The 17,636-nt window shown below is 42.4% G+C and overlaps 1 protein-coding gene across 5 annotated transcripts in view; it reads right to left on the bottom strand.

Annotated features, from left to right (window-relative positions):
• The window catches only part of CADPS2 (calcium dependent secretion activator 2), a 369,911-nt gene that overhangs the window by 214,760 nt on the left and 137,515 nt on the right, over positions 1-17,636 (bottom strand). For all 5 annotated transcript variants that reach the window (XM_070947809.1, XM_070947812.1, XM_070947808.1 and 2 more), the window contains exon 6: positions 16,072-16,193. In XM_070947809.1, coding sequence (XP_070803910.1) covers positions 16,072-16,193 — 122 coding nt within the window. The remainder of the gene's footprint in view (positions 1-16,071; positions 16,194-17,636) is intronic.

Genomic DNA, 17,636 nt, shown 5'->3' with positions numbered 1-17,636 from the left:
TACTCCTCTATAACAGGGGAGAAGGAGGACTTCATATAGTAAATTATTTGTAGACAATTGTTCAGCAAATGGAGCTACTTTATTTGACAAAACAAAGGGGGAAAAATCCCAATATGTATATGTGATGAATCAGCATAGAACATAGCTGCTTGATATTTGAAGAAAATTATTGTCATGAGCCAATCTTGAACTCAGATGGAAAGATGACTCATACGTGAAGTTCTCTTTCTGCTTCCCTAATTATGAAGATACATTTAGGAGGTCATAGCAATGCTAAATGTTTCCATGTCCCAAATACACACTGTTGAGTTTGCTAACCAAAGTTTGTTGAGGAAAGCAGTAAATGATATATGAATACATTGTGAAAAATTTGGGAAGGGGTGTATTGCAACTAGAAATATAAATTAAAATAGTTTTGCTTTAGATTTCCACTGGAGACAGTTGGTACAATATGCCTTAATAGTGTCTCTTTCACCATGTAGGCTTTAGAACATTCATTTCTACCAAACTGTCTTTGCATTAATTACAGCATTAAAACATTACTATACAGTAAATATTTATTTCTTTCAGCTATGTACGCTCTCACAGATTATTCCCCAAAATGGAAAGATTCAGAAAAAATTGATTCGATAACTAGTTAACCACAGGTTTCCTAACTTATGGGAAATTACAATGTGTATTATCGAGAATTTCAACAGCATCCACCAGATATTAATGAAGTTGGTAATTCATCAAGCCAAAAATATGAAATGTAATTATGTGGACCTCTATTTGGATAATATATTGCTATTCTACACCACTGCACTAAAGAGCAAGTAAAATCAAAACCAGGGACACAACTATAAAGAAGGATGTTCAAGCTACACATTGTGTGAGGTATCAGTCAGTGGAATAACTTCCATGAGAAGTCATGATTTTTGCTTTGCTAGAAACCTTCAAATAGAGGCTAGTTATCTGTCTACACTTGCATACCAGGAAATAAGTGAGAAACAACCACTTTACAACTGTTTTTAGACTAACTCCAGTGTGGCTGAATGCACAGTCACTTTGAGTAAATTCTGCAAACAGGGGCAGCTTGGGAGGTTCCCCCTATGGTCTTTATATAGGGTTCATGGATTCCATTTATATCTGGTTTCTATGTCAACTTAGATATATGAGAGAGAGGGAGGGAGGGAGGGAGGAGGGACAGACAGACAGACAGACAGACAGACAGAAAAATAAACAAACAAACAAACCCACAAATTAATTAACCAGTTAAAACCAGAAATATCTATATCAATCATCTGGAAAGGGATCTGGCTATGATTGCTTATCCCTTGAACTGATTAGGAGTAATGCAGATTGATGGCTAGAATAGTTGGGTCTGCTTTTCACTTATGTTGACAAATCTGCCTGACTCTAAAATTGGGGGTCTGGCTGATGTCTATCTTTAGGAAAGGTAGGAATTGTAACTATTGGTCAATCAGTCATTTAAGCATGTTTAGCCAGTATCATGCCATTCTTTCTGGAGAATTGTAACATTTTGGCAACATAGTGGCAAATGAACAGGTTGATTTTTAGAACCAGATGCTTCAGTTCAGATGACTATTTGGTTTTGAATATTTGGTGGAAAAATATACTGTACGCATAAATCTATATACTACTAAAACTCATTCCCGTAACTTTTAACTGGCAAAACAGTGCATCATAAGGCAACAAATTATTTAGCCTCAAATTGGCTAACTTACAGAATGACTCCAAACTCTGGGACCCATAACTCCAAATGGAATGAAATTTGGGAAAGTTGTGACAGGGAGGAAGAATAGGGAGGAAGGGTAGAAGGAGAGGGAGGAACAAGGAGGAAGGAATGGAGGAATGAGAAGGAACACATTCCTCCTCTGCTCCCTCCACATGACTTCCCTGACCTGCTCAGCACCTCTTGGGTATTCCCATACACCCCCTGTGCACCTTCCCCGACTCATGCAGTACCTCATGCTCACTCCCTAATCATCCCTGATCCATATCATTCATTGCATACCTTCCTGACCATGTAGCACCTCTTCTGGACCCCTATGCACCATTATCTGGCTGTGCGGATCTGGATGGGGAGAAACAAGCTCAGACTCAACCCCTCCAAGACCGAGTGGCTGTGGCTTCCGCATCCCGGTATAGTCAGCTGGTACCATCACTGACAATTGGGGATGAGATCTTGCTCCCCACAGAGAGGGCCCGCAACTTGGGTGTCCTCCTGGATTCACGGCTATCTTTAGAAGATCATTTGACGGCCGTGGCCAGGGGTGCCTTTTATCAGGTTCGCCTGATCCACCAGCTGCATCTCTTTCTGGATCGGGCCGCCTTGCGCACAGTCACTCATGCCCTAGTCACCTCCCGTATGGACTACTGTAATGCTCTCTACATGGGGCTCCCCTTGAAAAGCACCCGGAGAGTCCAACTGGTCCAGAATGTAGTCGCGCGGGTGATTATGGGCGCAGCTCGTTGCGCCCATGTAACACCTCTCCTACGCGAGCTGCACTGGCTTCCGGTGGTCTTCCGGGTGCGATTCAAGGTGTTAGTTATCACCTTTAAAGTGCTCCATGGCTTAGGACCTGGGTACCTACGAGACCGTCTTTTGCTACCAATAGCCTCCCACCGACCAGTTCGTTCTCACAGGGAGGGACTACTCAGGGTACCGTCAGTCAAATTATGCCGACTGAGGACTCCCAGGGGGAGGGCCTTTTCTGTGAGGGCTCCAACCCTTTGGAATGAACTGCCCCCTGAGATACGAAATATCCCTGATCTCTGTGCTTTCCGCCGTGCCCTCAAAACCCTGATGTTCCAACAGGCGGGGCTAAACATATGAACATGTGAATGTTTTTAAAATGTTATCTAATTTTAGGTTCTATTTAATTGGGCCAAACTATGTTATAATAATAATTTTAATTAACAATTTTATGATGTTTGTGTATCTATATTTTTCTTGACTGTACACCGCCTTGAGTCCTACGGGAGAAAGGCGGTATAGAAATATAATAAATAAATAAATAAATAATAAATCTGAGCCACCTGATATCTCTTACATGCACTATTCCCAACCCACATGGCACACCTCGTGCACCCACGTACCACTCCCTCCCCCTACTTTCATGCACTCCTCGCTTCCTCCCCACCTGGTAGTTGCCACTTATTCCCTGAGAAGCCAGCAACAATTTTAGGTAGCTAGGGAAGGAAGGAAGGAAGGAAGGAAGGAAGGAAGGAAGGAAGGAAGGAAGGAAGGAAGGAAGGAGGGAAGGAAGGAGAAATTGTTTTAACAAAATGTAGCTTATTGCATTTACATTTTTGTTAAAACTAATTTTTCACCCACAAATATTGTCTACCGATCTGCTCATTTTGATTTATGAGTAGCCTTGCCATCCTCTGTATATGGAATACCACACTCAACACAACCCAATGTTGAAGTGTGCTGAATTACAGAATCAACAGAATAGTTTCAAAGCAACTAAGTACTTTGATATACCGGTACTTATTGCACATAATTAATTTAAAAAGCTTTTCTACTCTAATACTTTAATATTTTCCTCCCAGTTATTTTCAAGGGCACAATTAAGAGGAGTTTTTATGTGAAGAAGTTATATCTTGGAAAATTATGCTTAGGTCACATGTTTTGCCTATGCTTTTCTATACTGTATTTTCTACAGAGACTGTAGGCAATAGCCATAATAATGAGCAGTATGTGCTAGTACCCAACATCTCATGGAACTTCTAAACAAATACACACAGACACATAACTTAGCATGCAAATCTAAGTTTGGTTACACTACCTGAATATTTAAATTAAAAAAATAGCTTGTCTACTGTCTGTAACTTCACCTATTGCATTAAAACCCTACAAATTATTAATATTTGTGACATTGGTTAGTGACCATAATACTAAAGTTTTGGTTCACCTCTGATATAAATGAATGAGTACCAATGAACTGAATTTTCTAACAAATGCCATTCTCTGTTTAAAAACTTGCACAACCTAGCATATTTTCAGGAAGACTGGAACATATCTTAAAAGTTTACCTTAGGAAAAACAACATATAAAACTCTGTATATTCCATATTGAAATATAAAAAGTTCTATATGGTGAATGAATGCACATTTCCCAAAATATTTTAAATACAAACAGCAAGAACAGCAACAAAAGCTTGAGCGGATGGGAATAAATACAGGATAAATCAATTAAACCTAAATCCAGTCTCTATTAATTATTTTACCAAATGTTACCACACAGAAGTTTTAAATACGTAAGCAGTTCCAGCATTCTGTATTATTCTGTTATCTTACTCTGACATTCATTAAGCAGTTGCCAAATGCTCCAGCCTTCATCATCATTCATGATAAAATATTTATGAGAAAGAAAATTAAAATGGTTTAAAAATCCAGTGGGCATTCCAGTGCTCAAGCTCTATTTTATTCCAGAATGACAGAGTTAATAATGGAGAATAAAATGCTCAAGACTAGCTATACAAGGAGATGGGAATCCCTGTTGTTTGAAAGCAACAGACTGATGCATTGCTCCATGAGCTCAACTTCGATGAAAGTGTTCTCCTAACTGAGAGTGGAGAGAAAAGGTCACTATCCTATGCTGGTGGCCTTTTGAAACCTTAAAAAGCAGAAAACTGCTGGGAAGGCGACATAAAAGTGTTGCACACACTTTAAGAAAGCTTTAATATGGCTGAAATTGAAAGGAGCTGGGCAGCCTTATTTTAAGAAGAAACCTCAGCAAAACAACAACAGTAGAATGTTTCTGAAATATATTTGCCTGTTAGATATGTTTATATGTCTCATTTTAAAAGAGATAGTGGATCAGATTTAAACTCTAGCAAAGGGGACAAAATGTAGATTATATATATATTTTAAAGAACAGTCCAACTAATATGATCCAGGGCAATCAGATACAGTCAGGTCCATAAATATTGGGACATCGACACAATTCTAACATCTTTGGCTCTATACACCACCACAATGGAGTTGGAATGAAACAAACACAATGTGCATTAACTGCAGACTGTCAGCTTTAATTTGAGGGTATGTACATCCAACTCAGGTGAACGGTGTAGGACTTACAGCAGTTTGCATATGTGCCTCCCACTTGTTAAGGGACCAAAAGTAATGGGACAGAATAATAATCATAAATCAAACTTTCCCTTCTTAATACTTGGTTGTAAATCCTTTGCAGTCAATCACAGCCTGAAGTCTGGAACGCATAGACATCACCAGACGCTGGGTTTCATCCCTGGTGATGCTCTGCCAGGCCTCTACTGCAACTGTCTTCAGTTCCTGCTTGTTCTTGGGGCATTTTCTCTTCAGTTTTGTCTTCAGCAAGTGAAATGCATGCTCAATGGGATTCAGGTCAGGTGATTGACTTGGCCATTGCATAACATTCCACTTCTGTCCGTTCAAAAACTCTTTGGTTGCTTTTGCAGTATGCTTTGGGTCATTGTCCATCTGCACTGTGAAGTTCCGTCCAATGAGTTCTGCAGCATTTGGCTGAATGTGAGCAGATAATATTGCCCGAAACACTTCAGAATTCATCCTGCTGCTTTTGTCAGCAGTCACATCATCAATAAATACAAGAGAACCAGTTCCATTGGCAGCCCTACATGCCCACGCCATGACACTACCACCACCATGCTTCACTGATGAGGTGGTATGCTTAGGATCATGAGCAATTCCTTTCCTTCTCCATACTCTTCTCTTCCCATCACTCTGGTACAAGTTGATCTTGGTCTCATCTGTCCATAGGATCTTGTTCCAGAACTGTGAAGGCTTTGTTAGATGTTGTTTGGCACACTCTAATCTGGCCTTCCTGTTTTTGAGGCTCACCAATGGTTTACATCTTGTGGTGAACCCTCTGTATTCACTCTGGTGAAGTCTTCTCTTGATTGTTGACTTTGACACACATACACCTACCTCCTGGAGAGTGTTCTTGATCTGGCCAACTGTTGTGAAGGGTGTTTTCTTCACCAGGGAAAGAATTCTTCGGTCATCCACCACAGTTGTTTTCCGTGGTCTCCCAGGTCTTTTGGTGTTGCTGAGCTCACCGGTGCATTCCTTCTTTTTGAGAATGTTTCAAACAGTTGTTCTGGCCATGCCTAATGTTCTTGCTATCTCTCTGATGGGTCTGTTTTGTTTCTTCAGCCTAATGATGGCTTGCTTCACTGATAGTGACAGCTCTTTGGATCTCATCTTGAGAGTTGACAGCAACAGATTCCAAATGCAAATAGCACACTTGAAATGAACTCTGGGCCTTTTATCTGCACATTGTAATTGGGGTAATGAGGGAATATCACACACCTGGCCATGGAACAGCTGAGAAGCCAATTGTCCCATTACTTTTGGTCCCTTAACAAGTGGGAGGCACATATACAAACTGCTGTAAGTCCTACACCGTTCACCTGAGTTGGATGTACAAACCCTCAAATTAAAGCTGACAGTCTGCAGTTAACGCACATTGTGTTTGTTTCATTCCAACTCCATTGTGGTGGTGTATAGAGCCAAAGATGTTAGAATTGTGTCGATGTCCCAATATTTATGGACCTGACTGTATGTCTGTTTCTCTTTATATTTTTTTACAATCTAGCATTCTGTCCAGTTTTAAGAATATTATTTCAACTATATAATCATCGTAACAATCATACCATATAATAAACAATGGTTGGAAGTTGTTGAGATTAAATTTAATTAATATGATGAGATGCCTGTAATTAATCTTAGAAGTCCAGTCAAAAAGAGCCAGTTTGGTCTAATGATTAAAGCACCAGGCTAGAAGCCAGGAGAGTGTTAAATTCTAGTCCTGCCTTGGGCATGAAAGCCAACTGGGCAACTCTGGGACAATCATTCTCTCTCAGCCCAATCCACCTCACAGGGCCATTGTGGGGTAAGTAGGAGGAGGAAGAATTATTTTGTGTCTTCATTGCCTTGAGTTATTTATAAAAATGCTAAAAGGCAGGATATAAATAAATAAATAAATCTGCATGATCCTGATCTCGTCTCACTTTAGCACCATTTTAGGAAAAGTAAGAATTACTGTTTTTTCATAGATTTTCAGTATAAATCCTCATTGGCATTAGAAATGATTGCAAGAGATTTGTGAGGCATGATTCCTGTTCAAAATGTCAACTTCTTTTATTAAAGGTCATGATATTCATAGTCTACTTATATCAACAGTTTTGCAACCTGCATTTCTCTGCACCATCTCTAACGCCACAAAAGCCATAGCCTTAGGCAGTTCTTTTGCACGGGCACAATGTGTGAGTAAGGAAGCCATCTGTGAATGTCACTTGCCATATTCTCAGGTGAACTCAATCCACCATGGATGCCCAGTGAAAGCAAATAAATGCTCCCTATAGATTCCTATAACTACAGGGCAATGGCCTGCAAATCTAGACAGAATGTTGACAATCCCTGGCTTTGATCTGACACTTTTTCAAAATTTAATTTAAGAATTAATATAATTTGAGAATGCTAATGAAATCTTTAATACTTTAGTTAGTCTTCTCCTTAGGGGAAAAAAGAGAAGTGAGCAAACATTGAAGTACAACATTTCTTTCCAACAACTCAGACATCTATTAGGTCAATCTTTCAAAAGATCAGGCAACATTCCTGAGTGAGTAGGGAAAAGAAAATCATTTCTCCTGTCCATTATTACCTAGCAGCTTATGGTTCCTCTTATCAGTTATTTCATACTTTCAGTCCAAATGGATGAACGAGAGGAGAAAAGGGAATACGACAAAGGTATAGTACATTCTCTTTTTTCTTAAATGATCCAGATCAAGAGAGCTGTGCATTTTTAAAACAAAAATGTTAATGTTTTAGCTGTGGCATGGAAAGTTAGTAATTGGTACTCTGAAATTTTGAATTGTGGCAAGCATGCTGAAAAAGAATTAAAAATGTTCACCACCATTTTGCCATTCCAAGGACAGGCAACCTACATGAACTCTCAGGATGCCAACATCATGCTACTAGAATTCAGAGGTATAATGCCTGATTTTTGTTTCGTCTTTGGTGTGCATTTTTTGAATCACTATGGCAAAATGCTCCCATTCCCAGCCTAAAAATTAAAAAACTGTTATGTCATTCAAGTACCTTTTGCAATCCATGTAGAGTTGGGACAATATATCACAGCCCCCTCATCCCATAGTTACTTGCCTCTGAGCTACCCGATTTATTGATCATTTCCGTCTATATTTCTGTCCATTTTTCCCCTTTCTTTCCCTCTAATTATAGATAGTCCCTGACTATTTAGGATCTGGACTCAAAGTTTCAGTGGCCACCCCATCAGTCATGTGATTGCATTTTGGGCATTTGGAAACCAGATGTTTGTAGCATCCCAGGGTCATGTGACCATGGTTTATGGTTTATGTAAAAAAATGCTGGTTGCCCACAATGGTTCAGTTAACGACAGCAGATTCATTTAACAATTGCTACAAAAAATGTCATAAAATCAAATCAGTCACAGGATGACCCACTTAATAATCAGAATGACTTATGGTGGTAATTCTGGGCTCAATTAGAGTTGTAAATTGAGGACTATCTATACTCCTTTTTTTCTTTATTATACTGGTTTCATTTTCATCATCTTATCTTTTCTTTGTTACGTTTTTCTTGCTCTTCCCTCTTTCCCTTCTGATTTTTTAAAACATATATCATTCATAGAAAATGTCCCTGTCTTTAGCAATTAAGAAACTAAAGCAATAATCCACATCTGTACACATTGCAGATGAGTCCTGTTGTTACCACTCTTACATGTAGGATCTGACATTCATACAAACCACAGCTTGAGATCCTTTCTCTTCTATTCACTATACTTTCACAATCAGCTTCTCATTCCTTGAGATATTACTCTTTAAAGTCTTTTTATGCCTTTAAATGCTTCTTGGGCTAAATGCCATTATTTAATACTGAGATGTCTTTAATTGTGCAATGTATACAATAAAGATGAAATGTTTTCCAATATTGTATTATATACTTCGTTGCTTTTTGCTTTTTATTTTAATATTTGTTTTGTTCTGTTTCCGAAAATTGCAGTAGGGTATATAGATGTACTCAACAATTACTAAATTAATAATTACAGTTTCCCTTCCAATTCCCATTTCTTGGTATCTATTGCATTTGTTTAAGAAAATCTGTGTTTTATGATGATCTATGACCAAAATAAATGTGCTGTTTTAGGACAGTACTTCAATATTTTAAACATTTAGCAGTTTACTGTCTTCCTCACCATTGTTTTCCAATTATATTGTACAGATTTTTGTTTTTAATTGGCTTTGAACATATTATTGCCACTCATGAGAAAACAAGCAGAAATGCATGAATCTGAGACTTTTTTTTTGTCAAAATGGAGGATGGAGAACTGGAGAACTGAGGGAGCCGAGGGAATCATCTATAGCGACCCAAGCCTCCCTTTGATTTGACGGTGGCCGAAAAAAAGCTGGGCTGCCGGGGGAGGGGGGGTGCGGGAAGGCGATGGACCCGGCACCCGGAGGCTCGGAGGCCTGTTGGCCGCTTCAAACAGTTATTTAGCCCAGATTTGAGGCCCGGGGTGTATGGCCCAGCGGTCAGCTGCGCCTGAAAACCCCCTACATGGACCGAGACCTGGGAAGATCGTGGCAGAATTTGCTCGGAGAAAACGGGCAGGACTATTGGGATTTGGCCCGGAACATCGAAGGGAGTTGGGGAGTGATAGAGGGGGATTTCCAATTACCATCTGGTTTCCCCCTTGGATTCGCCCCCCCCTATGAAAATGGCCTCCCCCCCGTTGCTACCTGGACTCTCTATTAGGTCGGCCCATTTTTCCATCACTACTGACTCTGGGACTTTATTATCACCCTCCTGGATTTTTATGTTTGTTCTCTATCTCCTTCTGCTGCTGGCTAGTTTATTCCTGCCGCCCGATTTCCACCTTTAGGCCTTGGCTCGGGGGAGGAGAGATTGCAGGCTGGAGGGAGAAGCTGAGAGTCCAGGTCAAGGACTGCTGCTCCATCTGCAGGGAGAAAGTGACTATTGTTGGCCTTTTACATCCAGCCGCGGTGAGAGAACGGCTGTGGCCATCCGCCTGCACTGCAACCATCTGATCTGGTCGCCCCATCACTGTGAGAGAGTGAAGGGGCCCCAGCTTCATCCTGGCCAGCCTCTTTTGCCATCTCTCACCTCAATGACTATCTTTAAATTTCGCTGACATCCAAGGTTCCCCTTTTCCATCTCATCATACTTGTATGGCTTATACCTCGGCAGATTTGCTTGCGCTGCGAAATGCCCCCCTCTCGCGGCGATGGCCTTCCACTCTATCGAAGGCCTACCTTAAGGACGGGCTTTGGAGCCCCGAGAGGTGGCATGTTTTAAAGCGGGGATTGAGGGGTTTTTTAATTAGGGTTTTTAATAATCTTTTAAGGGGAACTGGGAGGGCGACCAAAGGGGATGGGGGGGTAATCCACCTAGGTCAGGGCCCAGCCTGGCACAGGGTAACGGTCTGGAGGGCGCAGGATGAGGGATTGGGGATGTCATCAGCACGGTGGATGGGAGGGGCAGATATGGCGGGAGCAGAGGACCTTATCTTGTGCCGGGGGTGCGCACTCGCTACTTGAGAGCGATTGCACGCCCCGGTCCTCAAGGCTCCCCTCGGATACTAGGTGGCTCAGATACTCAGGACCTGGGCCTCCGGCTGATGCTGTGCAACGCCAGGTCCGTGGTAAATAAGGCCCCCCTCATTTACAATCTTATTCAAGAGGGGGGAGCGGACCTGGCGGGTATTACGGAGACCTGGTTGGGCCCGGAGGGAGGGGTCCCTCTGGTCGAGATGTGTCCACCAGGCTTCAGAGCATTCCATCAGCCGAGGGCCCAGGGGAGGGGCGGGGGGGGGTGGCGGTTATTATTAACGAAGGTCTGGGTCCGAGGGAGACCACTGTGCCACAGATTGCCGGGTGTGAGTCCCTCTTTGTGAGATGGGGTCATGGGGTTCAGATGGGCTTGCTGCTTATGTACCTGGCTCCCTGCCGCGTGGCAACGGCCCTGCCCGAGCTACTCGACGTGATAGCCACGGTGGCAGTTGATACACCCAGGCTTATGGTCATGGGTGATTTCAATCTGCCGTCCGTTGGTGAAATGGCAGAGATGGCTCGGGAGTTCATGGCTTCCATGACGGCCATGGACCTGACCCAGTTAGTTCATGGCCCCACTCACAGGGGGGGACACACGCTGGACCTGATTTTTGTCTCTGGCCAGTGGTTGAGTGGTCTTATTATAGGGGATATAGACATGAAACCCTTGTCATGGTCAGATCACTCACTCCTTCGTCTGGACCTTCGAACCGCTACACCCCGCCGCAGGGAGGCGGACCCAATTAGATGGATCCTCCCCAGGCGCCTGATGGATCCTGATAGGTTCCAGACGGAGCTTGGGCCAATTCCTGAAGATCTGGCACACGACTCGGCCGAGGACCTGGTAGCTGCCTGGGATCGGGCGGCTGGTGGGGCCTTGGATCGAGTCGTGCCTTTGCGGCCTCTGACCCGGTGTCGATCCCTCGCGGCTCCTTGGTTCACCGAGGAGCTGAGGGAGATGAAACGCCGGAAAAGACGCCTAGAGAGCGGTTGGAGGGCCAGTCTCGCTGAATCTGACCGAACACTGGTAAGGTCGCATATTAAGACCTACCTAGTGGCGATAAAGACAGCAAAGTTTAACTACTTTTCCGCCTCTATTGCGTCATCAGGGAATCGTCCGGCCGCCCTGTTCAGGGTAACCCGCTCCCTGCTCCATCCGGGAGCGCGGGAGGATCCCTTGGAAGGCAGGGCGGAGGATTTCGGACAATACCTGTATGACAAAATCGCTCAGATCCGGGGGGATTTGGACTCTGACTGGGTAGATCAGGGCAGGGTGACGAGGAATAGTCTTGAGAATGTTACCTGGGAGGAGTTTGATGCTGTGACTCCGGATGATGTGGACAGGATTTTGGGGAGACTTAGTGCGGCCACATGTTTACTGGACCCGTGTCCCTCCTGGTTGGTACTGGCCTCCCGGGAGGTTACACGAGGCTGGCTCCAGGGTGTTATCAACGCTTCGTTGAGTGAGGGTCACTTCCCCGCCGCCTTGAAAGAAGCGGTGGTGAGGCCTCTCCTCAAGAAGCCGTTCCTGGATCCGGCAATATTGGCCAACTATCGTCCTGTCTCCAACCTTCGCTTCCTGGCGAAGGTTGTTGAGAGTGTGGTCGCTCGACAGTTTCCACAATTCTTGGAGGAAACATCCTATCTAGATCCGTTCCAGTCGGGTTTCAGGCCTGGACACAGCACGGAAACGGCATTGGTCGCGTTGGTTGATGATCTCTGGAGGGCTCGGGACAGGGGTTGTTCCTCTGTTCTGGTCCTGTTAGACCTCTCAGCGGCTTTTGATACCATCGACCATGGTATCATGCTGCACCGGCTGGAAGAGTTGGGGATGGGGGGCACCGTATTACGGTGGTTCTCCTCCTTTCTCTCCGACCGGTCGCAGTTCGTGTTGGCAGGTGGGCAGAGGTCGACCTCAAGGCCTCTTATATGTGGAGTGCCTCAGGGGTCGGTCCTCTCACCCCTCCTGTTCAACATTTATGTGAAGCCGCTGGGCGAGATCATCCGTGGCTTTGGGGTGAGATACCACCAGTACGCTGATGACACCCAGCTGTACATCTCCACCCCAGGCCACCCCAACGATGCCCTTGAAGTGATGTCCCAGTGCCTGGAGGCTGTGCGGATCTGGATGGGGAGGAACAGGCTCAGGCTCAACCCTTCCAAGACTGAGTGGCTGTGGCTCCCGGCATCCCGATATAGTCAGTTGACTCCATCACTGACTATTGGGGGCGAGTCGTTGGCCCCCACAGAGAGGGCTCGCAATCTGGGAGTCCTCCTGGATAGGCAGCTGTCCTTGGAGGAACATCTGATGGCTGTAACCAGGGGGACCTTTTGTCAGGTTCGCCTGATCCGCCAGTTGCGGCCCTTTCTTGATCGGGATTCCCTGTGCACAGTCACTCATGCCCTCGTCACCTCTCGCCTTGACTACTGCAACGCTCTCTACATGGGGCTCCCCTTGAGGAGCACCCGGAGGCTCCAACTGGTCCAGAATGCAGCAGCACGGGTAGTGACGGGAGCAGCCTGGCGCTCCCATGTAACACCGCTCCTGCGCGAGCTGCACTGGCTCCCAGTGGTCTTCCGGGTGCGCTTCAAGGTGTTGGTTATCACCTTTAAAGCGCTCCATGGCATAGGGCCTAGCTATCTTCGAGACCGCCTGCTGCCACCGACGATCTCCCATCGACCCGTGCGCTCCCACAGAGAGGGCCTCCTCGGGGTGCCATCAGCCAAACAGTGCAGGCTGGTGACCCCCAGGGGGAGGGCCTTCTCTGTGGGGGCACCTACCCTCTGGAATCATTTGCCTCCAGAGATAAGGAGAATCCAAGACCTCGGTGCCTTCCGCCGTGCCCTTAAAACTTTCCTTTTCCAGCAAGCCGGGCTGGCCTAATTTTTTAAGTGTTTTTAAGTGTTTTGTTTATTGTTTTTAATTAATGGGGCCAAATTTATATATGTATATTTTAACTGTATTTTAATATTTGTACTTGATGTTTTTACTTGGCTGTTCACCGCCCTGAGTCCTCAGGGAGAAGGGCGGTATACAAATTCAAAATAAAATAAAATAAAATAAAAAATAAAATAAAAAATGGTCTCAGGTTTAATCCGGCATACTTCTTGCACTGTAGGTTCCATTTTTGAAATAGTAAAAAAAATATGAAAGAAGTTTCAAAGTACAAATTTATTTAGAGAGAGGAAAAAACACCTTGTCATATTTACATGCTTATATTACTTTCAAATGGAGTTTTATACTTGTTTAGCAAATGTCAAGTTCATGGTTGGTCCACAAGGAATTTCGTGACTATAATCTTCAAAACAGCATCTCACAGCACACATTAAAGAGCAGGAGACACTGTTGGTAGGATGTCTTAAAACAGATCTACAAAAGATTCTGAGTGATGTGTTAACAGAAGGGAAAGGCTTCTGAAGAAAGTATATCACCCCAGAGGCCAATCAAATGAATCAGAAGCACAATTAATTAACTTCCTGTATGTCATCCTTAGAATGAGAGTTCCCTCCTGAAGTCTTTTTCTTTAGGGCATCCTCCAAAAATGAGCTGCAAGGAGATCCAAGAGGAAGCCAACCACAAGTCCCATAATCTTCAACAAAGACTTCACTGAATGAGTTGGATATTATGCAAATTATAACTCACTTATCTGGAGGACTCCAGGTTGAAGAAAGTTGTCGTGTAATAAATTTTATCAGTATTAATTTATGGAATTTTAATTTTAAGCTATGTGTACAAGTTGAATCTCTGCCAAGCAAAGCACGTCTGACTGAATGAATACATTTATGAAGATCCATCCAGCAGATCCAGCAACATAAAACAACAAAAGGCAGAAAGAAAAAAAAATTGCATATGAAAACCAATCATTTCTATATTTTACCACACATCAGCTGTTAAAATGTAAGTTCCAAAGAGAACACTTCCACATTGAGATACCCCATTTTTACTGCGAGTTCAATTCTCACCAGGCTCAAGGTTGACTCAGCCTTCCATCCTTCCAAGGTAGGTAAAATGAGGACCCAGTTTGTGGGGGCAATAAGCTGACTTTGTATAAAATAGAACACCGCAGGTATATACAAAAGTATGAAGGCTATTGCTTAATGCATTGTAAGCTGCCCTGAGTCTCTGGAGAAGGGCGGCATATAAATCGAACTAATAAAATAAATAATAAATAAATAATAAATTAAACCTGATCAAAAAGAGTTCAAGGCAGCATACATTTAAACTGAAAACATGTAGGCATAAAGACAGCTAGACAGATAGACAGGATATTACCAATGAATGTATCAAACATTATCAAATAGATCAATAATATTACCACCGAGCTAGATGGAAGCACTTAGCTGACCTTGAAAAGGTAAACAGGGTTGGACTTAGTTTTTATTTGGAAAAGAGGCCATCAGAAAATCCTAGCTTGAAGATTAAACTAGGAAATTGACAAAACTTTATGGAAGTAGGCAACACCAAACATCTTACATATTACATACAATGTCTATAAAGTCACTGAGGATTGTAAGATTTTACTTATTTTACTCAAATAAGTAAATTTGGGACTATGGCATATTTAGTAAATAAAGAATAATCATGATGAATTACGATTCATCCACCTTATTATGTTTTTAGAGAATAAAAGCAAAACGTAATTCTAGAAGGAATGGCTAAACAAGATGTGTTTTGCTCTCTTGACTTCTATGTAAGTCATACATTGAGTAGAATGAAATGAAATAAATAAGGGGATCAACATCATTGGCCTCCACCCTATAATGTTGCCTTTGTCTCATTCCCAGTCCATGTGTTATAGAGTCTTAAGAATTTGTCAACTTCAAACATTTTCTCCTCCATTATTCTGACATCATTCAAGGGCAGCTACAGGCTATGTAAAATCTGTTATACATTGTCACTTGTTATGATGGAGGACAAGTAGGGTGACGGTGTCTATAAATAAAGGAGCATTTATTAGCCATTTCAAGTTGGTGTGAGCATCAATGTCATCCATGCAGGGTGTGTGTGTGTGTGTGTGTGTGTGTGTGTGTGTGTGTGTCAAAAATATTAAGAGGGTTCTGCAGCAATATGACAAACCCTGCCTCATTGTTCATACGAACAACATAGACACATGCACAAAAGAGGCAGGGTTTTGCTAATTCTGCTAAGATAACCATCTTAATTTTATACATCCTCCTATAGATGCTGATGTTGGACATGTCTACTTTCCTCTGTTCTCCTATCAGGCCTTTTCTGCAAACCTTCTGCTGTTAACTTCTAGAAGAGATGTGCCAACCAGGCCACTAGTCTATCAGTTTTCCATCAGTTCTGCAAATGAGTGACTTGTTACTTTTAGCGAACTTTTACTTCCATAAACATAAATCCAAATTTAGAGTAAATTTTCCTATGAGATTGAAGGGATCCTCCTTTTTAAAAAAGGGGGAAAATCCCATTATTTGAAAGTCTTACTGTGGTCTTGAAGCTTCAGCTTGGTCTGTTTGAAGTTTCTCTCCTCCTTCTACTTCCATTGTACAGTAAACAATACGGCTCGGAGCTAGAGACTTTAAGCCTTGAACTTCCATTATAACAATCTGTACAAGAAAAAAACCCCAGTAAATGTGCATTGATGTAACAGTTTGAAATAAATACTCAGTACACAGGAGGCAATGTTACTATTGGCTAAAAATGTAGGTCTCACTCAGATTTATATAAATGTAAGGTTATTGCTGCTTTATACAGTTAATTGATCATCATCTTCCTTGCAACTTTGGATTATCCTTTAAAATATGTTGATGGTTTTGCTATTAAACATTGAGGAAGAAAAGTGATAAACACTGCATGGAAACAAGTATGCTCTATATCCATGTGTACACAGCAACTGTCACACTAAACATCATACTGAGTTTTAAAAATCCAAAAATCCTATATCTAGCAGTTTATACTACATTAGAGTTATATTTGGCCTACCAGTAAATATACTGTATTTTTCGGAGTATAAGACACACTGGAGTATAAGACGCATCTACCTTTTTTGGTGAGGAAAAGAAGAAAAAGAAATCTGCCTCTGCCTCCCAACAATTTTGCCTCGTCGCAGCAAATAGCCTGCTTTACTTTCATTTTCGTTTTCAGCATAGCTTGATTAGCACAAGGAAAAAAAAAATCTGCTCCAGCAATTTACCTCTTTGCAGCAAGCAGCAGAGCCCTGCCCAAAACAGCTGAGAGCAAATCAGCTGAGAGTCCGGGTGGGGGGGGGGAATCCAATCAACTTGTGCTAATTAGGCTGTGCTGAATCTGAAAGGAGCTGTTTTTTTCTTGCTGTTTGCTTGCAAGGAGGTAACTGCTACGAGACAGAGGAGAAAGGGTGGGGGCCAGTGGGTGGGCGGGGCTACATTCGGTGTATAAGACGCACCTAAATTTTTACCCCCTTTTGCGGGGGAAAAGGGGTGTGTCTTATACTCTGAAAAATACGGTGCTTCAATGTATAATTGAATGATTATAATATTTGAGGATGTAAAGACTATAATAACACCTCTGTTCACCAACAGACTATAAATATTGAGAGTGTAATTGTGGATGCTTTTGGATCATGACTAGTGGCCACAAAGCTTCAAATGTACCTTTTTGTACAAATATTACTCATCAGCAAGTGAGGGACAATGCTGGGACAAATAAACAAATTGTTATGTTTTGAATCCAAGAAAAACATATGAAGAAACTAGTAATATTTCAAATATATTAAAAACACTGTATCTAGATTTTAACCTGATACATAGCAACTGAGCATTAGTATAAACTACTGCATACCCAACTATTGTAAGACTTACCTTGATCTGAGCATAGAACTGTGAACTTTCACATATTAAAATAACACTAATCTGAAGTGCAAATCTGAATTGATCTCACCTTATTTGAAGATACTTTGCCTGGATGTAGCTAGGGAAAACTTAATTTTTGATTGATAGCAGAATGCTGCTACAATTGGTGGTCAAAATTCCAAACTTCCATTTATTTATTTTTATTTTATTTTTAATTGT

This window comes from Pituophis catenifer, unplaced genomic scaffold (assembly GCF_029215685.1).
Source record: "Pituophis catenifer annectens isolate HBS135680 unplaced genomic scaffold, rPitCat1.0.hap2 SCAF_7, whole genome shotgun sequence".
In the NCBI taxonomy this organism is placed as follows: Eukaryota; Metazoa; Chordata; class Lepidosauria; order Squamata; family Colubridae; genus Pituophis; species Pituophis catenifer.
This window is presented reverse-complemented; position numbering and strand designations above follow the sequence as displayed.